Below are 27,868 nucleotides of genomic sequence, written 5' to 3'. Positions count from 1 at the left end.
TACATTTTTGCCTATCAGGTTGCTGAACCTCTTTGTTTTGTAACTGGTAGACAGGGTTCTACTCTATACTGCACATGTCCGATGGCGGCTCGCCGTAGCCATCCACAATACAGATATTCAAAGGTACGCATGGATGCTGGACAGGGACGGATTCCGTTGCGGGCTCTCACTTGCGGAATCCGACCCGTTCATGTGAGACCGGCCATACTCACAGTCCACAACAGCTTCTCACACAGACCTGCTTTCTGTGTTCCCTAGAGATGGGGCAGCTCACTGTCTTCCTGGCTGCTTTTAAATATCCACTTATTGGATTCATTACCTAGTAGGTGAGACACTCCCTGCTAATCCACATATTATAGAAGCCTGGGTGATACATACCTGCTTTCCATGACTACACCTCCATGCCTGTCACTATATATAACTGATACCATAATCTAGACAATTATATTTACCAACATTCTGATTCTTCTTCCAGAAAAAATATCGCCAGCATCCAGATACTATTAAATTCACCTCTGTAGACGACGACCCGATCATGGTTCAAGCTAAAGTCAACCAGAAACAGAGGAGCGATGTAGGTTCCTTCTAATCATCTTGTTCAATGAGAGCTACAGATTGAACATTCCACATCGGAATACATTTCTCAGACTGATGATATTTGTTCCTCTTTTTGTAGATTCTTTATAAAGCAGAAGGCGAGAAGGTCATCCACAAGTACTCCTTACCCGCAGATGTTCCAGAACTTATACAGGCCAGAGTGAATGCTTACAACCTCAGCGATGTAAGAGCTCCGCTTCCATGATTACCAGATCCCGTCCCTCAGACCTTCAGCTCTACAATAAATCATTTTTAATATTTCTTTCAGACATACTACAAACAAGGATTAGAAGAATTAAAGGCTAAAGGATATGACCTCAGGTCTGACGCCATCCCAATTAGGGCTGCTAAGGCGGCAAGGAAGGCGGCCAGCGACGTAAGTGCTCTTTTCTACTTTAGGATAGGGGATAACTTTCTGATCAGTGGGAGTCCATTTGCTGGGTACCTGGCGGATCCCTACGTTTTGACAGCAGTGGGGTCATGACTCCATTCACTTCAATGGGACTGCCAGAGATAGTAGATTTGAAACACTCAGGAATCTCCAGCGGTCCCACTGAAGTGAACAGAGCGGTGGTGCACATGTGGGACCTCCGTTCCCCAAACTTTGGAACTTGCCAGGGATGAAATCTCAGGATTGGTGGGGTCTCAGAGATCAGACTCCCACTGATCTTCACTATCCTGTGGATAGGTGATAACTTGCTGAGACGGGAATATCCCCGTATAGTGAACTGGTTACCTCCTATAAGTACCATAAACAAAGTTATAGTGCTTCTAAGATAGGTCCCGTTGAATCCTGGGGTGTAATTTTTATACTTACCAGCTCCCCATTACCACACTGTCACCCCAGGAAGTCTGTGCGTGGTCATTCAATATGTTTCTTTTCATTTGGTCCACTCATGCGCACTCCCATAGAGAACATTGGAGTGTGCATGCACATACTGAATGAAAAGAGTCATATTGACTAACTGCACTCCGAATTCTCAATACGGCAACGGGGAGCCTGGGAATTCTAAAAATTACATCCCAGGATTCAGGACCTAGAATATCCTATATTCACCATAGCAGACTATAGTGCCTATAGGAGGTGACGGGTTCCCTTTAAGTTTTTACGGTATACTTAGAGGAACATCATCAGGTTCAACAGTTGATTTAAATGTTAAGATCTAAAAAAGTGTTATTGTCTTTATGTTTAATTACGGTTACAGGTACAATATAAGAAATCTTATGAGGACCAGAAAGGCAAGCTTGTTGGTTTCCGAAGCCTTCAGGATGATCCCAAACTCGTACTCTATATGAATGTGGCTAAGATGCAGTCTGACCGATTATATAAGAAAGATTATGAGAAGACGAAGACCAAGTATAATACTCCACTAGATATGGTCAACGTGGTATCTGCGAAGAAGGCGCAGCAAATTGCCAGCGGTATTAATTATAAGCAGCCAATCCACCAATACACCTTCCTCCCAGATGCAATGAGCGTCGAATTATCCAAGAAGATGATGGAGATACAAAGTGATGTGAGTTTCTTTGCACAACCTTTCCCTGAATGCAGGGCCCGGGGCTAACAGCTTATCACCCAGGATCCCGCTCCCAACAGCACCAGCAAACAGCTGATTGTGCTGAGGGAAGTTGGGTCACCCACACATAATGTTATTGGTATACCCTTTTTCTAAAAACCCCTATCCAGCTTCAACAACTCTTGGATGAATGTCCGTTAGATGTTCAACCAACAGCTGTTTACCCTGACTTCCCTATACACAGAAACAATGGGTTTGGCAGAATATTCATGTGTTTAGGGAGGTAAGCTGCAGCCAAATAGCACTGGCACTGGACTATTCCCTAGAGAAAAAAAGGATCCGGCTTTGAAATACAACATCCCTGATATCATCCGTTGAGGGAAAGTTGATTTGCCCCATGCACACCAGAGAGTGGTCTGACCCCACCGGTAATGGGGGGTTCAGACAACTAAAGTCTAATGTGTATGGAGGCCTTAACATAACTTCATTCGTATAATTTTTCTTTTCTGTAGAATCTTTACAAGTCAGATCTCGGTTGGGTGAAAGGCACAGGATGGATACCCATTGGGTCTCTTGATGTTGAGAAGGCCAAAAAAGCTGGAGATGCCTTAAATGAGAAGAAATATAGACAACACCCAGATACAATCAAATTTACTAGCGTTACCGACTCTCCGGTCATGGTCCAGGCGAAGACAAATGCCCTCCAACTCAATGATGTGAGTAACTCAACCTAACTTTGACATTCGCCTTTTAACATTGCCCTTCGCTAGATATCGACAAATGCTTGTATGTAAATGATGCGCTGTTCTATCATTTTACATGTATTTAACTATTAAGCTTCTCTCCTTGCTGCTTTTTGCAGAAACTGTACAAATCTTCAGGGGAGAAGACTTTGCACAAGTATCATTTACCTGCTGACGCCCCTCAGTTTATCCAAGCCAAGTACAATGCAACTACTATTAGTGATGTAAGTCATCGGATCACATTGGATTGATGCAGAGCTTGTTCTGCATACAACATGACTATCCATTTATTAGATATGTATGTGCAGCGAGATGTCTTTACTACGGCAGCCTGCAGTCCTGAAAATACGATAATTCAGCAGTTATTTCCATTATAATATGGATTTTTACAAAACTTGAAGCAGAAGATTTGAGCAGAGAGAACCAATGATGAAATGATGGTAGCACAAAAAGTGGTGGCACATTCCGAGGGGTGGTAATAGTAAGAAACGCTCCATTAACCCCCTCATGTCACACATACAGCTATATACGTCCTAACTGCACATATACCATGGAGTTAGCACATCCACAGCATATGCTGTACATAGACGGGCTCAGGAGCCGAACCATGCGAGCGGGTATTGCCTGTTAATCCTTTAAATGCTACAGTTAGTTCTGACAGTGACATTGAAATGTGCCAAAAATGATGACAATACTTCATCAAACTTATCAAAGAGGTTTGTACCCTGGACAACATATTACAGGGCTCAAAACAATCTTACCTTTATCTATTTTTGTGAGCAATTCAACAAAAATGGCCGCCATCCATGCAGCTTTAAAAAAAAACCTGCCCTAGGATTGGTGAATGTATTTCTAGACCAAGGGAGGAAAGGTCATGGTCTGTTTTGGTCGTTCCTATCAGGCTTACCATTCAGCCTATCTGCCCCCTGCTTGAGGTACTGGCTCTGCCCATTTTTCCCCTAAGACAGTCCATTTTGTTGAATTCCTGGACAACACTTTTAACAACCCACCAGTAATTAGGAGCAATGACATTCATTAGGTTAGTCCCATGTAATCTAATAATTTGCTTCTAAAGTGGCAATGCACCCACCCTCCTGGGCCAATGCAGTTGTAGATGTTGCCAATATTGGACTCTCTACTGTTACAAGCAAGTTTGACATACTTTTCTATGACTGTCCAATAAATCAGATTGTTTAAATTCAGAACCTAGCGACTCCCATTGATGACAGATTAAGGGTTTGTGCCTGGATAGAAAGTTATCTCCTATCAACAGTATAGGGAATAAGTTTCAGATCGGTGGGGGTTCTACCACTGGAGCCTGAAGGTCCCTGTATGAATGGAGCAACGGTCGCTCATGTGTGCTGACGCTCCATTTATTTAAGTGGAAGTGCCAAAGATCGCAGAGTTCAAGCGCCCAGCAGTTCCCAGCATTCCGTTTTAAATAGATGAATGTAAATAAATGGCGCGGTAGTGTGTATGTGAACTGCTGTTCCATTCATGCACGGACCTTTGATTCTCGGGTATTCATGAAACCTCCAATCCAGAAGTGGATTGGGGATAAATTTCTAATCCCTACATGCCCCAGAGTGTTCATTTGCATCCTGGCTTTTGTGGTGCATATGGAACGGGATCGAGAGCCGATCCCACTCCATATATGGTGGGTATAAGCTGTCTTTGACAGCTGACACCTGCCGACAACAGCAGCGATCAGCGTTCACACTGATCACAGCTGTTAATCCTTCAAATACCAAGGTCAATTTTGGCAGCAGCATTTACATTTCACAATCGCTGTTAGTGGGTCCCCGATGGCCGGCCTGCAATGAGATCACAAGGTGTCATTTAAATACAGAATTCAATTTAAACTCACTACCTTCATCAATAAAGCTCTCCACAGCGCCAGTGCCGTCCTATATTGCCTCCCTTATCTCAATCCATCGCCCAGCCCTCTCCCTCTGCTCTGTTAACGAAATCAGACTGAGTGTCCCTTTAATTCGAACCTCTCATTCCCACCTCCAAGACTTCTCCAGAGCAGCACCAGTCCTCTGGAACGCACTACCAAAGGCTATCGGGGCAATCCAGGACTTACAAAACTTCAGGTGTGCTCTAAAAATGTACTTTTTCAGGGAGGCATACCACATCCTCTAAACCAAACCCCTCTGTATGCCGCCTGATAACATGCTCCCTGACCTACTGACTGCAATCCCTGCTAGCCACTATCAACTGCCCCCGCAGTTATACCGATTCTGCCATCACATGGCTGAATGTCTGACCATTGTCTGTGTATAGCATCCCTCACTGTCCACCCCGCCATACCGTGCACATCTCCAGCCCCTTTACCTTCTGTATCGCCCCATTACTTGTAGCATGTAAGCTCGTTGGAGCAGGACCCTCACCCCTACTGTTTCCATCAGCTGATTACTATGTAACCGCGGTTCTGTAATCTTTGTACTTTTGTCTTTCTGTATCACCCCTGTCTTTGTAAGCGCTGCGGGATATATTGACGCTATACAAATAAAGATTATTATTTTTATTTGGTGGCCATGACAACCTGGGGCCTTCTAAAGGCCCCCAGTGTTGCCATGACTAATTGTCTATCAATGCATGTCTGTAGCACGTCTTGATACACTGCCTGTCAGAATGCAGTATAATGCAATACTATGGCATTGTTTTATGCGTTACGAGTGATCACACAATGGCAAGTTCAAGTCAACCTATGGAGGCTAAAAAAATACGTAAAAATGAGTACAAAATGTTTTATTAATATAATTAGAAAAATAAAAGGTAGCAAAAGTTTAATCCCCTTTTCCCATATTTCTAATAAAAAAATCAATGCAAAGCTAAATAAACATCAAGTCTGATCTATCAAAGCAATGCGTTATTTATCCCCTCAGACAGCTAAGTTGATGATAAATACAAGGGTTAGGATTTTTTTGAAAGGGGGACGGAAAAGCCCACATCATTAAGGGGTTAAAGGAATGTTATGTGTTTGCTTATGTACAGTATTGCCAACTAATTCCCCAACACACTATTAGGTATCCCAAAAAAGATGAATTCTCAGCCTAGCCAAACTCCTCCATATAACTTGGACGTCTATGGCCATAGAGCGGCCATGTGCAGGAGCCCCAAGTCTAATGACTGCCATTGACATCTATAGTGTAATGTGTTTGCAGGGATACTTTATAATTTAATTGATATTTTGCCTTTCAGAACTTCTACAAACACGACTGGCAGAAAACAATCGCCAAAGGACACCATGTTTTGGGGGATGCAATTCCTATTGTCGCGGCAAAGTCTTCTAGAAATATTGCCAGTGATGTAAGTGTTAAAGACAATTTGTCCATTGCAAACGTAATCTCATGATTAAACGGCGTAAGATGCACTTTTCTGATTAGTGTGGGTGTACCTGTAGCTTTCCCAGGCTGGATGGAACCGCACCTGCCATCATGGTGTCACATGTCGTTTGAAGGAGGATGTGCAAGTGTGTGTTACTTTCACTGATGAACCCTCTGAATTACAGTAGAGGGGGAAACGTGTTGGGACTATTTTCAGAAGGGATTTCATCTTGAACTATCAGCTTATAAAGACATCTATTCAGGAAGTATATGTATGCAGGGTGTAATAGACTATATACAGGGGGCAGCCATCATTCAGTGGGGCCGCTCTTCAATATCTCGACTGGTCAGGAAGGGAAAAATTAGAGCCATTGTATGGATAATGACTTACCGTAATACATCCAATGTGAAGCGCTCTCTGGAGACTCCTGCCTTTTCAGCATGAAGCGGCTCACAATGAGGTGTAATGGGTACCGGGTATGAAACACCTTTTCAACAAACTGAGTGCAGCCCATTCCAGTTACTGCTGATGATGATACGAGTAGTAAATCACTGAGAAAATGTATTATTATAAATAACTGTTACTGAATCGTATTGACATTGTGAGAATATTCCAAACTCAGCTTTGAGTGTATTTTAAATAGGCTTACAAATACGCCACCAATGAGACAGCAATACTGTTATCTACAGGTTATTCTGCCCTTCGAGATTAGGATAGAGAAGATATTTCTTTTTGATAATAGCGACCCAACGTGGTTCCACCATAAAAATGGTTTCACCAGGGGTCTGTGGTGGGATGACGAGGATAATCAGCTTGCAATAACTTTTATTTCCATTACAACTCCTGCACCCAAGAGATGTGTTTTAGGGTGTCTTGAACTTTTATAGAGAGAGTTCTCACACATAGGGAACAGATATGTTTAACTTCATTATTGCACCTTATTAAGGTGTATTATGGTTCAAGGACCACATTCAAAAGTGATCTCATATGTATTCAGTTCTGATGTCACCAAAAGGGAACAGATATGTGTAACTTAGTTATTGCACTGTATTAGGCCAGTTTCACATCTGCGTTGGTACCTGCGGTCGGAGGTCAGAATACCGGAAGAAAAACCAATGCATGAAGTGCGTACACCGAACACATCCCATTGTAGTCAGTGGGGTACATTCAGCGTGTCAGGGTTCCATCCTGAGACGGAGCCGAATAGATCAGGAAAGCAGAACCTCGAGCGCAGATGTGAAACCACCCTTTGGGCTCATTCACATGAGCGTTAATACATGGTGAATGGAGTCAATAAAAGTACATTGATCTTCATTGATTCATTCACATTTACGTATGTACATTGAATATAATACGCACGTGAAAGAGAATGTTCTATTTTACCACTTATTACGCGCGTACAGCCCTACTCTACTCTATGGGTTGCGTATTGACTTTACCTTCTGACTTTATTGTTGACAAAGATTGTTTGCCAACATTGCATTCTCATTGATAAGTTGGGTTTTTGTGATTCCTCTGCGTATTGTCTACTATTGGCAGTAATTTTTTAAACCCCAGATATTCCAGGTCTAATGCTAAAATAGTGCCCCCTGCTGTTTCTATCCCTGAATATTCCAGGACTGATGTTAGAATAGCACCACTTGCTACTTATATCTCCAGATATTTCCAGACTAATGCTAGAATAGCGCACCCTGCAGTTTATGTCCTCAGGACTAATATACAAATTACGCCACCAGCTGTTTCTGTGCTTGGATATTCCATGACTAATGTTAGAAAAGCGCCACCTGCTGCTCTAGAATTGGTTATTTGCTGCAGGTTCCCACACAGATACAAAAAGGACCTCTAGGAATCCCAACACTAAGCACAACCTATGATCTACTTATTATCAGGGCACCCTTTTGACAAAAAGTTTTTGTCCAAATTAGATAATGCTTTTAAGTTTTGGTAAAGTTCAAAGGCTGGGCCAAGGAAAAGTCAGATGAATCAACTGCAGAGTAAGAGGGACCCAGAGAGGCACACAGAGATGTGCTGCAGCTTTGGTAGGTTTTTTAACTTCTTCCTTGCCAGAGTCACATCTGCATTGCTCTGCCCTGATGTATAATGTCCTCCATGTTATTGCTGCTGCTTCTGAGTAAGAGATCATAATAGGGAAGCAGGATCTTATCTTCTCTCTGTGCAGTGTGTAGAGCATGCAGACCACACCCAACAGCTGAGGGAAGACTGAGAATTAGAGTTGGAGCCTGTTAAGGGAAAAACTGGTAATAACTGCAGGATAACAAGCTATATAATGGTCAAATATATTGTTATTTCTCATGTACTCAGGTAGCTTATTTCGAAAAGTCATCTGAAACGACAGGAACTCATCAAGTAGCCTAATTTATTATTGTGAATGTGGAGTTTGACCGTGTTGGTTGTATATGGAATACTAACTAATGGCTTTGGATATTTATTTTTTTAGTACAAATACAAGCAAGCTTTTGAGAAAGCCAGAGGAAAACATATTGGCTTTAGAAGCTTGCAGGATGACCCTAAACTAGTGCACTTTATGGCTGTGGCCAAGATGCAGTCAGACCGGGAATACAAGAAGAACTACGAAACCAGCAAGACCAAGTATCACACTCCTCTAGACATGGTCAGCATCACAGCTGCCAAGAAGTCCCAAGAAGTAGCCACCAGTATCAATTACAAACAGCCAATCCATCATTACACCTTCCTGCCAGATGCGATGAGTGTTGGGTTGTCGAGGAACAGGATGCAGATCCAGAGTGACGTGAGTATGGTCTTCTAGAAGTTCTCAAGTTCTTCTTTAGGTCTTGCTATTACAATGACTGATGTGCTCTCTATTTTCTATCCCAGAATGTCTATAAAGAAGATTACAACACTTGGTTTAAGGGTATCGGCTGGAGTCCTTTGGGTTCTTTGGATGTAGAAAAAGCAAAGAAAGCTGGAGATGCCATTAGCGAGAAGAATTACAGACAGCACCCTGACACTTTCAAGTTTACCAGAATCCCTGATTCTATGGATATGGCTCTTGCTCAAAGCAATACTAAACAGATGAGTGATGTAAGTATCTCAGCTGTACCCACCACTACATATCATTTCGATTCATTTTTGTTTCCTATTTAAAGACTGAAATTAAATATTATTTGTGTCTAGTTACCCTTTATGAGACAACCAGAAGTGTAATTTGGAGCGCCTGGGCCCAATGCAAAATGTGTTCAAAAAGCCCTCACCTATAATGTGGCATTCATAATATTAATATTATCTTATGTGGCAAAAAAAGCCTGTGGCCCCCCTCAGGTACCAAGGCCCATGTGAGACTGCTACCTTTACATCCACTCTAGTCATTGCCCTGGAGAAGACCGCTCACATTTTCAGTAAAAATAGTCTTCCTGAGAAGTGGTCAAAGAATATAAAATAATTGAAAACTCTATCTGTTTTGGTCACCAGTTGGGGCAGGCTGTGCCTCTCTTCACTTCTCCATCCCCCTGGTCATGACCATCAGCATCCTTTGAGTCTTCTGTGTGGCAGATGCTGCACTATATCCACGGCTGTTACTCTGATTACATCCTTGCCTGTTCCATTGCTACCACACTCTGGTGCCTTTGACTCACTCACGTGTCACTTCATTGGAATTACTTTTGGGGAAATGACCTGGGGGTTTTGTACAGTAAAGAACAGATCCCTTTAAAATGGTTAAAGGATGAAAATCAGATGACCACTGAGAGCCTTCAGTAGTAGCCCAAAGCCAAATCAGTCAGTGGCACCATGGTTCCACACCCACTGCGTTACACCATCACAGAAAAATCTAGTCTAAATCGGGTGTGATCTTCTCAAAGCGGTAGTCTTTTGGAGAGGTCTCATTGTACTACATTGTCATCATCTTTATCTTTTTATGTCCTTCCTTAGATCGCATACAAAGCAGCTGGTGAGAAAATAAAACGCAAGTATGCTCTGAATCCAGATGATCCCAACTTCATTCAAGCAAGAGTGAATGCCCAAAATATAAGTGAGGTGAGTATGAACCTTACATGTATAAGTACCATGTATCAATATGGGATTTGAAAAAAATATAGGACAGACCTAAGAAGCATGGAAGGTAACTAAAGGGGTTAGTCAGATTTAGGTTAAAAGAGGTCTGTTTTGTTTCCAAAAACAGGGCCACTCATGCCCATGGGCTATGTCTGGTATTGTAGAACTCAGCTCAGACCCATTCATTTTAGGCTGAGGCTGAGCTGCAATAGGAAATGGCGATAATTGTAGTTTCAAGCTGCATGTCAGCAGTCATGTGGCAGCCATCTTGGAAAATAGCTATGTGGGGAAGCATCAGGAATAGAAACAGGATAAGAAGGTAATCACTGTGTGAGTTATACTCATAAACAGCTGTGCATAAATATGCTGCACACCTATCATATCTGTAACTTTTGAGAGCTTGTATCACATCCAAAATGCCCCTTTAAGTCTTCCCTTAATCTATCCCTGATGCTGACCCTAAAACCAGACACCACTGCCCCTCAGTCTTTACCTAATCTGTTCCTGATGGAAATCCTGTCTGAAACACTGACCCTGACAAAGAATGAAAGGGCACTAGGACCTAGAAACAAGAACACCAAACCTAAGCATAGTTGAACCAAAAAGCAAGAGACAGACAGATACAAGCCAAGGGAAAAAGAGACAAACTACAAGGCTAAGAAGCAAGTAATAGACTGGAAAAAATCAGAGAACGAAAACTACACTGAGAAAAAACAAAATAGACCAGAGGTAAGATACTAGAAGCATACCAGGAATACAAGATAAGAATGCACATAGCTTACAACACACTGCAAACGGGAGGAATATTTAAAGAGATGCCAAGCAATCAGGAACTCCCCTCCAAACAGCATAGTGGTCAGCTGACTCAAAATGATGGATCAGCTGTAGGACAAGTACATAGCAACTACCCCAACAAGAAGCTGGAAGAGAGGAGATGACGAAACAGCCGGAGCATTCCTGCTGATGGGAACAATCAGATTTATTGCACAGGCATAACCAAAGTCTACAATGTGGTCAACCTTTCATTGCTTTTTTTCTAATGTAGTCCATCTATAAAGCCGACTGGAACAAGCACCTTGCTAAAGGATATGACCTGAAACCAGATGCCATATCCATTGTGGCAGCCAAGGCATCAAGAAACATCGCAAGTGACGTGAGTATCATACATATTCTATACATACTATATTATGCTTTGTACATTTCATCTGGGACTCGCTTGTTGACCTTGTTATCGTCTCTTTCCACATTGGGCGCGTAGTTCAAATATAAACAAGCCTATCAACAAGCCAGAGGAAAACACGTGGGTTTCCGTAGCCTTCAGGACGATCCTAAACTGGTCCATTATATGCACGTTGCCAAAATCCAGTCCGATCGTGAGTACAAGAAAGACTATGAGAAGAGCAAGACTAAGTATCACACACCTCTGGATATGTTTAATATCACTGCCGCCAAGAAAGCTCAAGAAGTTTCCTCCAACACACACTACAAGCAGCTGATCCACAGTTACACGCTCTTGCCCGATGCTATGCCCTTGGAGCTCTCTAGGAACAGGATGCAGATCCAGAGTGATGTAAGTAATTGTTATCTGTTGTCATCTGATACAGCTTATATATGTAAGTATAGTAACCAATGGCCCACGATCCTGGATACCCTTTACAGTATTGTTAAGTAATACATTAGTTACATGGTACTTACCAACGAGCCAGACGCTGGTGATACTGTACATAGTTCACTATTGACTCTCAGAGAGATCGTTGTGACCCTGGTGCCTGTTATACCATGATTAGAGGATGCTGTGGCATCTACAGTTCAGAGTCTACTGTACAAACCTTAAAGTAACTCTCCATTCAGGAGCTCAAAAATGAAATGTAAGTTAGTTCCTATAGGACAGGCCTGCACAACATATGGCCCGCAGGCCCCGAGTTGCCTGCCAAAGGGTTTCTGGCGGCTTGTGAAATGTCACATGACTAAGATGTCAAGGAATGTCCTTTAGGCCAGCGCTGACTTGAACCTGGTCTTGAATAGGGACAATTAGTGAGTGCAGCCATGCACACAGCTGACGCTTGCTAGCCTCTCCCTTGCCATGTGGCCGTGGCTGAAATGATCTCGATCACATGATTATAGTGTCAGGGAAGGTCCTATAGGCCCCCATAATCCAACAGCTACCTGCAGTCCAAAGAAGTTTAGCTTTTATTTTAATGCCAAGCTTTTACGCCAAGTTGTGCAGGTCTGATATAGGATGATTACTACTTATTTACCTTAGATTTTGCTCCTTGACTACTTTTTAGCTCAGCTTTATTAGAGCAGAGCTGTGATCTGTGACTACTGTTTATCTACAGTGTCTACGGGAGTCTGAGGTAGCCGGAGACACACCCCCTGTCTCATCATTGGTTTAGGCTGCTGCTCTCTCTTCCTCTCTGCAGCTCTGCCTCTTCTGATTGGCTACTGTTCATAACACAAGTCTATCACAGGCTTAGCAAGAAATCAGTGCAGGGAGAGATGATTTCCTGAACAGCAAGTGAAGAAGCATTATAAAGTACACATTATGAACCACTGCAGAAAAAAAATTATGAGGTAATTGCCACACATATACTGAGCGGACCGGGTTTTGGGGTCCTCTTACACGGGCCGGTTGCAGTTTGCATGATTTGCAGGATCCAGCGAGAAACTGAGTGATAATCGTTCCATGTTAAAGGGCCCTTAGTAGGGCAGAGCCAGTAGGGTCACATTAATAAGACTCTAATTTTATATATCCATAGACAATGCTTGGTGCACATAGGTATAAGAACTTACAAAAGCCAGAGAGCCACATGAGCCTCCGGAGCTCTTGGCTTGGGAGAAGAGCAGCAGCAGAGTCCTTCACAATCTGTCCCATCTCAGTTTAGTAGTTTACTTGACGAGTTGCAGCAGACCTTAACCTATTGCAATGGCATTTCTTGTGTTGTCAAGTTAATGTTTGCTATAACTGTAGGTCAGTAGTCTTTGGCACCCAATATCTCAAAGACAATCGCACGAACTATCGGACCACAGACTCCGGAAATTAGGATGCAAGTAAAAAGCCTTATTTTATTTGAATCCACAATAAAAGGTTCCATATATAATCAAATGTATGCGCAATTTTTCGAACCATCAGCAGAAGTGGACCAATTAGAGATGAGCAAACATGCTCGGTTAAGGCAATTACTCGAGCGAGCATTGCTTTTTTCGAGTAACTGCCTACTTGTCCGAAAAGATTCGGGGGGTGGCAGGGTGAGCGAGAGATCTCTCAACATCCTTTATCAAGCAGTTGAAAGGTAGAGCTGCATAACGGGGAACCCTATTGATACTCTTCTGCTGATTTCTTGAAAAATTGTGCATTGAAAATGGCATCTTAAAGGGGTTGTCCAAGAAGCCTAAATACCTACGTAGTCCTGTTGTGTCAGAACCTTCAATTCCAGCCCAGCTCCAACACTGGGTCATGTGGTATGCCCCCTCTCTCTATGCCCGGCACATCATCAAGAGGGCTGCTTGTTTGGCTCATCTTAATACCTAAGTCAGCCCCCTTCTCTGTTATGGCTGATGCAGAAACATTACAGGATAGAGGCTAACTTTCAGATTGGAGGGGGTCTGACTGCTGGGACCCCTATGATCTCAAGAACAGGGTTTTGGTGAATCTTGAAGTGATGGAAGCAGTGGTTGCACATTCGCACCACCGCACCATTCCTTTCAATAGGGCCGACAGGGATAGCGGAGTTTAAGTGCTCAGTTATCTCCAGCGGTCTCATTGAAATGAATGTGTAATCACAGTGGTTTTGACTCTCTGATGCACTTGGGCTCCATTCCTGGGATTGGTGGTGGTCCCAGCAGTTTGACTTCCAACAAACTTTCAAAGATGGCACAATCCCTTTAGTAGGGGGTAAAAATAGATGAAATGTAAAATGTATGTTTGCACGGTTATTGATTGATCTTCTCGTTGCTCTTGGCATCCAATTTTAGTCATTGGTGGGCACTTTATTATAATACTCGATTGCAGACACTTATGTTGTGGGATGTTCATCCATTGTAATGTTTACTCTCTTCATCTTATATTACAGAACCAGTATAAGACAGACTTCAACAACTGGCTGAAAGGAGTCGGTTGGGTTCCAATTGGTTCCTTGGATGTTGAAAAAGCCAGGAAAGCCAAAGACATTCTCAGCGAGAAGAAGTACAGACAGAATCCCGATCAGTGGAAATTTAGCATTCCAAATGATGCCATGGATCAAGTGCTTGCAAAAGCAAATGCTCTGACAATGAATAAGGTAACAATTGCCTCAAGGGAAAAGGGTGTTTGTTCCTTCACATTATTTATCTCCCTTGGAGGGACTTCTCTAGGTGTGTGTGGTCACGCGTGGTGCACATCTTCTGTTATCAGATCACTCTATGTATTTAGTCACCGCATGATGGTATTATTTGAGTACCATATGGTGGCACTGTATAGCACTGGTATTATGCCACCGTATGGCACTGCTATCTAGACACCAAGCCACACAGTGGCCTAATACAAAAGCTATCATTAGCTATGGTATACTAATTTAAACACTGTATGACAGTACACCATATGAAGGGGTTCCACTCGGGGTATCATCCTGGGGTTGTCCTATGATAACACCTTACTATCTATCTGGAGCATTTGTGATAAGTGTCTGATCAGCTGATCTGTGGGGGCTCCATTCAATCACGAAAATGGGGGTCCCGAGTGTTCCCGTATAAATGAAGCAGTGGTCATGTGTGTACATTGGCACTCCATTGATCTCTATGGGACTGCCGCAGATAGCCAAGTGTTTGTACTCAGCTATCTCTGGCTGTCCCATAGGGATGAATGAAGAGTACGTGTGACTGCTGCTCCATTCATACTTGGACGCTTGGGATCAGTGGGGGGCCCAGCAGTCAGACCCCAGTGATCAGACACTTATTTCCTAAGCTTTGGACTAGTGATAAGTTGTTTTCATTGGACAACCCCTTTAAGCCTAGTCCTGGCTCCTTGTATGCTTTCTGAATGGACAGGCTCTTTCTAATGCCATGGTTTTTCTTACTTTGGTATGTGTAAGCAGCATGAAACTCCACCATAGTGCATAGCGATCTGAGCCAACCTGATCGCCCCCACTTCTTCCCCCACCTCACTGCATGCACTTTCACTATGTTGGAAAAACTATTGGGATACACTTAGAAGGTGATGAAATTGGATTTTAATTACATTTTTCAGTATGATGTTGGTCCGCCTTTGGCCTCAATGACTGCAGTAATTCTCCTAGGATGCTTTGCACTAAATTCTTATAGATGTGTGGAGGGATTTGTCTCCATTCCTCAAGGACCTTCAGATAGTGATGCGGGGGATGAGGGTATGTTGGGCGGGCACAGACACAGTGTTCTAGTTCATCTCAAAGATTCTTAATGGACTTTGGGCGGCCAATGAAGTTTGCAAACTCCCTGCCCCCCCCCACACACACTATAATGGAACCTCCTCCAAAACTTCACTGTTTGGGCGATGCAGTTGTATAGAAACTGCTCTCCAGGCAACCACGACACCCAAGTGCCGCCGTCCGATCGGAAGATGGTGTACTGTGATTCATCTGTCCACAACACTTGCTTCCACTCACTTACAGTCCGTCACTCCAAGCGCCATCGCAGGTGCCGCTGTGCATTCACTGCTGTGATGTTGTGTGCAACCACTCGTACATGGCAACCCTTCACATGTTGTTCTTTATGGAGGGTTCTGGGGCTAATGGTGTCCCAATGGCCTGTGAGACCACCTGATCGAGGGTAGACGATGTCTGTGATGTTTTCACAGCTCCTACAAGGCTTTGTTGTCCATGTTCTGCCAGTTTATGAGGTCTCTCCAGATGTGGTGGCACCGCACACACCGGATGGTCTCCATCCTCTAATAGCATGGCCAACAGTGGACTCTGGAAAGTCCGAATGCTGCAATGTCCAATGCTAATTGGTTGCTTACATGACATCCTACCTCCGTACCCCCTTGGAAGTCTGTTAGTTCTACACCTGGTGGTTTCTGTATTGGAATATGCCTGTGTGATACCCCCCTTTATGCTCACACATCCAATTTACATATCCCCTTCGCCTGACAGCAAGGGATTAGTGGGGGTCCCAATACTTTTGTCAGAATAGTGTACAGAGAGAAGCTGCAGCTGCAACCACTAAGGAGGTTTCTGAACATTAATGGTGCATACACACTATTACTGCCAGCGGTAGTACCGAGAACCGTTAGCTAAACTGCATGCTTATTTACGGTGAATTGCTACAATTTTGCATTGCAATCATCATCCGGGTGACTTATGCAGGTGCAAACCACGTGCTCCACCTGCGCAAGCCACGCTGTTGAAGATTGCATTGCAAAACCACAGCAATTTGCACATTTGGTCCTCACACTTCTCGGCTGCTGAACACACAATAACCCCGTGGCCTCATTGTACATGAGCCCCATCACTGAAAGCCTTCAGGCCTGGATATGGAGCACTGAAGGCGACCGGGAGATGACATTGCATCTAAAAGGATATTTCACATTTTGTGTCTTGTACTAAGCAACAAGGAAAGGTGACACTGATTGTCTTCTATCTCTGTGATGTGTTGTTACAGAAACTCTATACAGGCGCCTGGGAGAAAGACAAGACCACCATCCACGTGATGCCCGATACGCCAGAAATCATACTGTCTAAGGCTAACAGTATAACCATGAGTGATGTAAGTTACATAGAAGCATAAAATGTAATTGTGTATATATAAAAGAAAAAGAAATCAGCTACAATGTATCAGATGTTGGAATTCGAGGCGGTTCGGACATGCACAGTACAGTAGTCTCTAAGGTAGACTTGATTCACACACCACCAAAGGTGTAACAGAAATGCACACCACATATTCAAATCGTCTGTCTTGAGTCATTTGGTGGGCACCATCACTTTCCAAGTCACTGAGCTGTAGGAAGGGGGCCTGGCTCAGGCAGAAGGGGGTCCCTGAGCTCCTGAGGGGTAGTGGAGACTACCGGTAGATGCCGGTAATAGTAGGGCCAGGTCTTTTAGCGTTACTAGCATTTCCCATCGAGATAAATGGGCAGTGGCGACAACAGGCCTTCATGACCTAGATCTGACCACATCCGGTCATGGGAAGATCTGGCTACAAATTGGGCCCCAGACAGCGCAGGGACCCGCAGGCGTCAAATGTATGAGACGCAGTCACAGAATGCCATACTAGTATTCAGAAACTTCTAATAAAACAAAAGAACCAGTTCAGTCTTGCTGAATATTTTACGTAGACAGTCCACCCCGTTAATTGGGTTTTAACTGTGACCATTGAGTGAGTAAAATGGCTTTAATTGTCCTGGGGTGCCAGGAATAGGTACTAACACACCTCATCGTGCCCGCTTCTGGGTCGATCAATTATTGGTTGGTGCCACCAGTAAACTCTGTACAAATAACAATGTGGGAGGGGAGTGAGGCAAGCTCAGGATCTGCCCAGGATTTCAACCTTTTCCAAGCAGGGATTACCACTTGTCTAAGTCTGTTCAGGAGCACAAAATGCCAATAGGGCTGCATCTGTTACACCTAAGCTGCTACAAGGAGTATCCCCTGCAGCGTAGCTGCCTAACACACCTCTTCCTGTTCCTGCACAGAAACTCAATCCCCTTAAAGGTACGGGAGGCGTATATCACACCCCTGTTACAGAGTCACCGCTCTTTCCCCTCCTAATTTGCCCCAATTGTCACCCATTCATACTCCTGATATCAGCACCATTCTTTTTGTAATCCCATGCATGCTTCATCAGCTACGATCTCCCCATCTGGTGCACTGATGCGCTGTAGGCAGGGTTGTATATACCTTGACTTCACCCGCACGTATGTGCATGTGCCATAACCTGCTGTCAGAATGATTTTTGGGCTGGGGGGCACTGTGCATTTCCACAGAAGACTTTTCAGTTGCGTCTTTACTAAGGAGAAGGTATTGGCAGCACGCTCCAGCACATGCGTATAAAAGCAGGTTTAGTCCAGGTGAATACACCCCAGCTCTCTGCATTAACGCACCAGATAGGGAGAACATGGCCAACAGATCATGCGTGGGTGGCACTAGTGTCAGGAGCAAGGGGAAGTGACAAGCAGGTGGACTGGGAGGGCAAAGAACAAGTGATACAGTGCCTGTAAAGAGTTAAAAAATGCTATTCAAGGGTGAACATGCACATCTAATTATAACTATTATTTCATTAAAAATTTGACATGACAAAACTTTTAATCTGCAGTCCAGGTAATGAGACGCCGACTGATCACTAAAACAAAAGGACAGAAGAGCTCAGTTGAACGCTGTGCCCCTTCAACGTTGACTACAATAAGGATCAAGGAGATTTGAGTGTGGTTTATGGACCAATAGACAGTAGAGGAGTCCGAACAGTGCTTGGAATGCTGACCAAAGAAAATTAGAGGGGTGTTCCCAGTGTTGTAAGTTATCCCTTAGGGCTGTTTCAGACGACCGTATATCGGCTGGGTTTTCACGACCCAGCCGACATACGGCGTCTCTGTCTGCAGGGGGAGGAGGCTGGAAGAGCCTCTCCACCCCCTCTCCGCCCCTCTGCACTATTTGCAATGAGAGGAGGCGGGGCAGGGCTAAGTTTCCTGGAATTACCTCCGCCCCCATCCAGCCTTCCCTCATTGAAAATAGTGCAGAGGGGCGGAGAGGAGGTGGAGAGGAGGCAGAGAGCGGGCAGAAGCTCAGAGCACTGCTCCCGGCTCTTCCAGCCTCCTTCCCCTGCAGACAGAGACGCCGCATATCGGCCGGCGTGAATACCCGGCCGATATACGGTAGTCTGAAACAGCCCTTAGGGTGACTACCCACTATAGTTTTCGCAGCGTTTTTTTTTCTGCAGGGGTCTATGGGATTTGTAATGTTAAAATCGCAATTTACCGCGAAATCGCAATTTTGTGCGATCGCGATTTTAACATTACAAGTCCCATAGACCCCTGCAGAAGAAAAAAACGCTGCGAATTTCGCAGTGAAAAAAAACTGTAGTGGGTAGTCACCCTTATGCAAAGGATGGGGGATTACTAACTGATCAATGGGGGTCCGCCCTCTAGGACCCTCACTAATCCAGAGATATCGCCTTGGTGAATCCCAAAGTTTCAGGGCAGTTACTTCAATGGGACCATAATCGATAGCTGAGTTCAAACTTTCGGCAAGCTTTGGATGTCCTATTGAAATGAATGGCACCATTGGAGATTGCTGGCAGCTTGAATTCAGCTCTCTCCAGCAGTTCCCATTAAAGTGAATGGCGTGATGGTATTCAGGGATCCCAGTGGTCAGACGCCAACTGATTGGCAAGTTATTCCCTATCCTGTGGATAAGAGATAATGTGCAAAGATGGGATTACCCCTTCAAAGCAAAAAGGGCACAGTGCTCAGCTGATCTCATTTGAGTTTTGCTTTAGTAATTGGTGAGCTTCTCAGCACCTCAAACTCTGCCAGTCACAAGTTTTAGAACATTGTAGATATCCTTAAAGCACCATAAAGCACCTTTTCATGCTTATGGCTGCAATTCACTGCTACCAACAGCTTTATATAAGTCTTTCTTTATGGTCTTCCTAACATGCACCATATGCCTATAGTAACTTGGACTGCATAGCAACTCTAACCCCTTCCCGACGTGCGCCTTACATCTACCTGCACTGGGCCGAGCCCAGTACATACACTGCGGGTGTCAGACGTTTTTTACAGCTGACACCCAACAGCCGTGATCGACATTCAATGCCCAGATTGGAATTTGGGGGTCCCAAACTGCGGCTCCCAAAGTGTGATTGTGGAGTGCTGTTTAGATGTTATTGTAGTTTGGGGCCTTCTGAAGACCCCCATGGCTGCCATGAATGATCACCTATCAAGGCATGGTTGTGGCACACCTTTATAGCCTGTCAGAACGCGGATTAATGCAGTATTATGGTATTGCATTATACTTTATGAGTGATCAAACTGATGCAAGCTCAAGTCCCCTATGTAAACTAAGAAAAAATGTAAAAATAAGTTTTAAATAGTTTTAAAAAGTAGTAAAAGCTTAAAAAAAACATTTTCCAGTTGATTCATCAAAAAATAAGAAAAATAAAAAAAATAAAAATGTGGTATCACTGTGTCCATAAAGGTCCAGATTATGAAAATATCAGATTATTAATCGTGCGCGGTGAAGACCGTCACAATAAAAATATACGCAATGCCAGAATTTCTCGTTTTTGGTCACCCCAAATCCAAGAAAAAATTGAATTAAAAACGATCCTAAAGTCGTGTGGATCCCAAAATGATACCATTTACAAATACAACTTGTCTTACGAAAAACAAGCCCTCCTGCAGCCTTGTAACTGGGAAATTAAAAGAGGTATGAAAAAGGGTCCGCAGCAGGAAGGGGCTAATATCCCACGTACACAGCTTACAGCAGCAGTCTGTAACCTAAGGCCCTCTAACTGTTAGGCCTCCAGCACACTGGTGAGGGTAATATTGGGCTGTGATTGACCCGATATCGCCCTCGCAATGCTTCTGAAAAGCCCTGGATGGGAGGCATTTTCTATGGAAACAGCTTTGCATCGCAGCAGGGCTGAAGGAGTCGCCTGCAGGAGATAGAGATCTTCTTCCATTGATTCAACGGAACCGGCGGGGGCTGCTGCTGACGGCCCCATTGAAAACATCTGGAAACCCCTGAATGCGAGGTGTTTTCATTTGAAAACAACCTTGCATCCCTGCGGCGGTTTCCTTTGGCGGCCCTATTGAAATCAATGGGAGAAAATCGCCGAAGGAATCCCATGCTGCAGCTGTCATAGCCACAGCAGGGGATCGTGATGTTCTCTCATTGGTTTTGATGGGGTTGGCAGCTGTGTGAAGGCAGCTTAAGGCTCTCCAGCTGCTGAGAAACTAGTTTCGTAGGTTGCCGACCACTGACTTATACCAAGTTCTCAAAAGTAAGCTCCACTAGTATAGATTGTGCCCGACTACGTCAGGGGTTAATTACTCATGAAATCAATGTCTCTGTCCACTCCAGAAACTGTACAGAAAAGCCTGGGAGGACGCTAAGAAGAAGGGATACGACCTGAAACCAGATGCCATAGCCATCAAGGCAGCCAGAGCTTCCAGAGACATTGCCAGTGATGTAAGCTATACGACACAAAGTCATACTTGTCGCTTAAGTGTTTCCAAAGATGGAAACCAAATCCATAAAGTGTAACATCAATGTGCAAAATCTACTTTATTTCCTTCTTTCCTCATCTTTTTCTATTGGGTGTCGTTCACAGTATAAATACAAGAAAGCCTATGAACTGACCAGAGGAAAGCACATCGGATTCCGCAGCCTCCAGGATGACCCGAAACTGGTGCATTTCATGAATGTGGCCAAGATGCAGTCCGAACGCGAGTATAAAAAGGCCTATGAGAAGTCAAAGACTCGATTCCACACCCCCGTGGACATGTTCAGCGTCACCGCCGCAAAACTGGCCCAGAACGTTGCAACTAATACCAATTACAAGCGTCTCATCCACACCTACAATCTGCTGCCCGATGCCATGACCCTCGAGCTGGCCAGGAACAGAATGCAGATACAGAGCGACGTAAGTTGGGTAGCGTCATATGACAATAGATGGTTTTCTGCAATGGCCATTCGGGTGATCAGGCGCTGCCTGAGGCCCATTAGGGACCCACAGTCCGTCATCTACAAACCGCACCACATACGTTTGTGGGGTCAGAGCTCACAAGTTATCAAAAGGACCTCTGAATGATCTGCCTCTGATTGGTTGGATGACAACATTGCTGCTTGCCAGCACCACCAGTAGGGGGAGCATACAGATCTATACACTGAACGGGGAGCTGTATACACTAACTTTATATGCAGCAAGCTCCCCCTAGTGTCGGGTGCAGCTAGAATTTTATAACCTAAATAGGTTTCCTGGGACTTGCCCTTACGTTAGATCATCAATATCACATTGGTGGAAGTCCGACTCTCGACACCCCACTGATCAGTTGTATGAAGAAATTGTGGTGTTTGGTTAAGCACTATGGCCTCTCCATTGTAAAACAGGCACGGCGCCAGTCATTTCATAGTGGCTGTGCCTGGTATTGCTGGTTATTCCATTAACTTAATTGGGACAGAGCTGCACAGATAGATGGACGCAATACGACAGGAAGGAAGAGGCCAGAGCATTCACCCAAGTTATCTTCAAACAGCTGATGGATGAGGTTGCCGGGAGTTGAGCTCCCTACTGATAAATATTGAGGACCTATCTTTAGGATAAGTCATCAATATCATAAATCCTGAAAAATGCCTTTAAGCCTTTCATGCAATCCAACATTATTTTGTGCTGGATGTGTGTGGGGCTTGTATGGAGCAGGCTGGGAAGCTGAGCCCACTTCATACGAGTCGGATGCCAACTGTAAAATACATTTTCATGGCATTCAACCATTTAGATGCGCAGTCAAGCTGATTGTAGCAGTTAAGTGGCTGGACAGATGGACTGGAGGTCAGAAGTTGGGCCCCTGTGCATCGGTGCCGAAATCGCTTTGGTTGCCATGGTAGCCTGTGGTCTTGTGAAGGCTCCCAGGCTTGCGATGACATTAAGCCTACTGTATTAAGCCCTGCCTGTGGCATGGCTTAATAGGCTGTATGGTATATTGCAATACAAAGTCCTCTTCAATGCCGCCCAGTGCAGCTGAGTGTCAGCTGTATTTTATAGCTGTATCCCATAATGTAAACAAAGGTCAGATCGGGTGAAAGGGTTAACAGTTGATACCCCAAACCCCTAATGGTCTAAGGTCAAGAAGAAGTATTAATATGAATTATAGTTTGCGGCTATGGGTTAATATCTAATATCCGCAGAGGTCTCTGGTGCTTTAGTGGTTTACACGTAACAATTTTTTGTAATTATATTATTCTAAATTATTACTGTATATACTCGAGTATTAGCCGACCCGAGTATAAGCTGAGAAAATAAGTTTCACCACAAAAAACTGAGAAAACGTATTGACTCGAGTTTAAGCCGAGCTATACTCCAGTATATACTAGGTAAAAAAAAACCCTCCATACTCACCTCCCAGCCGGCGTCTGTGTCTGTGCGACAAGCTGCTTCAATTCTCCCCACTGTCATCTCCGGCCGTCCTCTCTGCTTGGCTATGTCAGTGCTGTGTAAGTAAGCGCTGTGATTGGATTGAGCGCCAGCCAATCACAGCTGGCGCTCGATCCAATCACAGCGCTTACTTACACAACACTGACGGCAGGGAATTTGAAAGCCGAGCAGGGAGATGACAGCAGGGAGAATTCTAAAGCAGCTTGATTGGCTGTGAATGATCGAGTGCCGGCTGTGATTGGCTGACTCTCGATCCAATCACAGCTCTTACTTATACAGCGCTGATACCGGGGGATGACAGAGCCGAGCAAAGAGGATGGGGGGGGATGACAGCGAAGAGAATTCAAACAGCCTTCCGCACCACCGCCGGAGACACAGACACCAGCTGGGAGGTGAGTATGGAGGTTTTTTTTTAAGCCTTCCCTGACTCGAGTATAAGCCGAGGGGGGCTTTTTCAGCACAAAGAAATGTGCTGAAAGACTAGGCTTATACTCGAGTATATACAGTATATTGTTTAGGATGACGGCAGGGAACATGATAAAACTCTAGATTCCTGCAGTTGCCACTAGGGGGAGGACTAATTCTAACTATTGTCATTGAAGACAATAATAAATTCATATGTAGAGATGAGCGAGCACCAAAATGCTCGGGTGCTCGTTACTCGAGACGAAATTTTCGCGATGCTCGAGGGTTCGTTTCGAATAACGAACCCCATTGAAGTCAATGGGCGACTCGAGCATTTTTGTATATCGCCGATGCTCGCTAAGGTTTCCATTTGTGAAAATCTGGACAATTCAAGAAAGTGATGGGAACGACACAGCAATGGATAGGGCAGGCGAGGGGCTACATGTTGGGCTGCATCTCAAGTTCCCAGGTCCCACTATTAAGCCACAATAGCGGCAAGAGTGGGCCCCCCCCCAACAATTTTTACTTCTGAAAAACCCTCATTAGCAAGGCACACCTTAGCTAAGCACCACACTACCTCCAACAAAGCACAATCACTGCCTGCATGACACTCCGCTGCCACTTCTCCTGGGTTACATGCTGCCCAACCCCCCCGCACGACCCAGTGTCCACAGCACACACCAAAGTGTCCCTGCGCAGCCTTCAGCTGCCCCCATGCCACACGCTGGCCTCATAGCCACACCACCCTCATGTCTATTTATAAGCGCATCTGCCATGAGGAGGAACCGCAGGCACACACTGCAGAGGGTTGGCACAGCCAGGCAGCGACCCTCTTTAAAAGGGGTGGGGCGATAGCCAACAATGCTGTACAGAAGCAATGAGAAATATAATCCTGTGCCACCGCCATCAGGAGCTGCACACGTGGGCATAGCAATGGGGAACCCATGTGCCACATACTATTCATTCTGTCAAGGTGCTGCATGCCCCAGTCAGACCGGGGTTTTTTATAAATAGTCACAGGCAGGTACAACTCCGCAATGGGAATTCCGTGTGCACCCACAGCATGGGTGGCTCCCTGGAACCCACCGGCTGTACATAAATAAATCCCATTGCATTGCCCATTGCATTGCCCATCACAGCTGAGGTAACGTCAGGTTTAATGCAGGTGGGCTTCAGCCCACACTGCATGCCCCAGTCAGACTGGGGTTCTTTAGAAGTGGACACATGCAGTTACAACTCCGTGTGGACCGACAGCATAGGTGGGTCCCAGGAAGCCACCGGCGGTACATAAATATATCCCATTGCAGTGCCCAGCACAGCTGAGGTAACGTCAGGTTTAATGCAGGTGGTCTTCGGCCCACAGTGCATGCCCCAGTCTGACCGGGGTTTTTAATACATAGACACTGGCAGGTACAAATCCCTAATGTGAAGTTCCTGTGGACCCACAGCGTGGGTGGCTCCCTGGAACCCACCGGCGGTACATAAATAAATCCAATTGCATTGCCTATCACAGCTGAGGTAACGTCTGATTAAATGCAGGTGGTCTTCGGCCCACACTGCATGCCCCAGTCAGACTGGGGTTCTTTAGAAGTGAACACATGCAGTTACAACTCCGTGTGGACCGACAGCATGGGTGGCTCCCTGGAACCCACCGGCGGTATATAAATATATCCCATTGCAGTGCCCAGCACAGCTGATGTAACGTCAGCTTTAATGCAGGTGGGCTAAAAATTACTAGGATTACAATGTAGGCGAGGGCCCAAAAAAATTGGTGTACCAACAGTACAAATGTACTTCAGAAAAATTGCCCATACCCAACCAAGAGGGCAGGTGAAACCCATTAATCGCTTTGGTTAATGTGGCTTAATTTGTAACTAGGCCTGGAGGCAGCCCAGTTAAAATAAAAATTGGTTGAGGTGAAAGTTTCAACGCTTTAATGAGAATTGAAACGTATAAACATTGTTTACAAAAATTATATGACTGAGCCTTGTGGGCCTAAGAAAAATTGCCAGTTCGGCGTGATTACGTGAGGTTTCAGGAGGAGGAGCAGGAGGAGGAGGATGAATATAATACACAGATTGATGAAGCTAAAAGGTCCCCGTTTTTTATGGTGATAGAGAACGATGCTTCCATCCGCGGGTGCAGCCTACGTATTGTTTAGGTATCGCTGCTGTCCGCTGGTGGAGAAGAGAAGTCTGGGGAAATCCAGGCTTTGTTCATCTTTATGATTGTAAGCCTGTCGGCACTGTCGGTTGACAGGCGGGTACGCTTATCCGTGATGATTCCCCCAGCCGCACTAAACACCCTCTCTGACAAGACGCTAACCGCAGGACAAGCAAGCACCTCCAGGGCATACAGCGCGAGTTCAGGCCACGTGTCCAGCTTCAACACCCAGTAGATGTAGGGGGCAGAGGCGTCACGGAGGACGGTCGTGCGATCGGCTACGTACTCCCTCACCATCCTTTTACAGTGCTCCTGCCGACTCAGCCTTGACTGGGGAGCGGTGACACAGTCTTGCTGGGGAGCCATAAAGCTGTCAAAGGCCTTGGAGAGTGCTCCCCTGCCTGTGCTGTACATGCTGCCTGATCTCCGCGCCTCCCCTGCTACCTGGCCCTCGGAACTGCGCCTTCTGCCACTAGCGCTGTCGGATGGGAATTTTACCATCAGTTTGTCCGCCAGGGTCCTGTGGTATAGCATCACTCTCTAACCCCTTTCCTCTTCGGGAATGAGAGTGGAAAGGTTCTCCTTATACCGTGGGTCGAGCAGTGTGTACACCCAGTAATCCGTAGTGGCCAGAATGCGTGTAACGCGAGGGTCACGAGAAAGGCATCCTAACATGAAGTCAGTCATGTGTGCCAGGGTACCTGTACGCAACACATGGCTGTCCTCACTAGGAAGATCATTTTCAGGATCCTCCTCCTCCTCCTCAGGCCATACATGCTGAAAGGATGACAGGCAAGCAGCATGGGTACCCTCAGCAGTGGGCCAAGCTGTCTCTTCCCCCTCCTCCTCATGCTCCTCCCCCTCCTCCTCCTCCTGAACGCGCTGAGATATAGACAGGAGCTCGGACTATCCAGCGACATACTGTCTTCCCCCGCCTCCGTTTCCGAGCGCAAAGCGTCTGCCTTTATGCTTTACAGGGAACTTCTCAAGAGGCATAGCAGAGGAATGGTGACGCTAATGATTGCAGCATCGCCGCTCACCATCTGGGTAGACTCCTCAAAGTTTCCAAGGACCTGGCAGATGTCTGCCAAGCAGGCCCACTCTTCTGTAAAGAATTGAGGAGGCTGACTCCCACTACGCTGCCCATGTTGGAGTTGGTATTCCACTATAGCTCTACGCTGCTCATACAGCCTGGCCAACATGTGGAGCGTAGAGTTCCACCGTGTGGGCACGTCGCACAGCAGTCGGTGCACTGGCAGATTAAACCGATGTTGCAGGGTGCGCAGTGTGGCAGCGTCCGTCTTGGACTTGCGGAAATGTGCGCTGAGCCGGCGCACCTTTCCGAGCAGGTATGACAAGCGTGGGTAGCTTTTCAGAAATCGCTGAACCACCAAATTAAAGACGTGGGCCAGGCATGGCACGTGCGTGAGGCTGCCGAGCTGCAGAGCCGCCACCAGGTTACGGCCATTGTCACACACGACCATGCCCGGTTGGAGGCTCAGCGGCGAAAGCCAGCGGTCGGTCTGCTCTGTCAGACCCTGCAGCAGTTCGTGGGCCGTGTGCCTCTTCTCTCCTAAGCTGAGTAGTTTCAGCACGGCCTGCTGACGCTTGGCCACCGCTGTGCTGCCACGCCGCGCGATACTGACTGCTGGCGACATGCTGCTGCTGACACATCTTGATTGTGAGACACCGCCGCAGATACCAGCACCGAGCTGGGGCCCGCAATTCTGGGGGTGGGTAGGACGTGAGCGGTCCCAGGCTCTGACTCGGTCCCAGCCTCCACTAAATTCACCCAATGTGCAGTCAGGGAGATATAGTGGCCCTGGCCGCCTGTGCTTGTCCACGTGTCCGTTGTTAAGTGGACCTTGGCAGTAACCGCGTTGGTGAGGGTGCGTACAATGTTGCGGGAGACGTGGTCGTCCAGGGCTGGGACGGCACATCGGGAAAAGTAGTGGCAACTGGGAACCGAATAGCGCG

At 45.6% G+C, this 27,868-nt stretch overlaps 1 protein-coding gene across 16 annotated transcripts in view; it reads left to right on the top strand.

Annotated features, from left to right (window-relative positions):
• The window catches only part of NEB (nebulin), a 232,032-nt gene that overhangs the window by 44,217 nt on the left and 159,947 nt on the right, over positions 1-27,868 (top strand). For all 16 annotated transcript variants that reach the window (XM_066575214.1, XM_066575209.1, XM_066575217.1 and 13 more), the window contains exons 23-38: positions 476-574; positions 677-781; positions 866-973; positions 1,803-2,114; positions 2,627-2,830; positions 2,977-3,081; positions 6,065-6,172; positions 8,649-8,960; positions 9,047-9,253; positions 10,100-10,204; positions 11,268-11,375; positions 11,481-11,792; positions 14,296-14,502; positions 16,835-16,939; positions 21,253-21,360; positions 21,503-21,814. In XM_066575214.1, coding sequence (XP_066431311.1) covers positions 476-574; positions 677-781; positions 866-973; positions 1,803-2,114; positions 2,627-2,830; positions 2,977-3,081; positions 6,065-6,172; positions 8,649-8,960; positions 9,047-9,253; positions 10,100-10,204; positions 11,268-11,375; positions 11,481-11,792; positions 14,296-14,502; positions 16,835-16,939; positions 21,253-21,360; positions 21,503-21,814 — 2,817 coding nt within the window. The remainder of the gene's footprint in view (positions 1-475; positions 575-676; positions 782-865; positions 974-1,802; positions 2,115-2,626; positions 2,831-2,976; positions 3,082-6,064; positions 6,173-8,648; positions 8,961-9,046; positions 9,254-10,099; positions 10,205-11,267; positions 11,376-11,480; positions 11,793-14,295; positions 14,503-16,834; positions 16,940-21,252; positions 21,361-21,502; positions 21,815-27,868) is intronic.

This window comes from Eleutherodactylus coqui, chromosome 8 (assembly GCF_035609145.1).
Source record: "Eleutherodactylus coqui strain aEleCoq1 chromosome 8, aEleCoq1.hap1, whole genome shotgun sequence".
NCBI classification, from domain to species: domain Eukaryota; kingdom Metazoa; phylum Chordata; class Amphibia; order Anura; family Eleutherodactylidae; genus Eleutherodactylus; species Eleutherodactylus coqui.
Note: the sequence above shows the minus strand (reverse complement) of the source record. Positions and strands in the feature narration are given on the sequence as shown.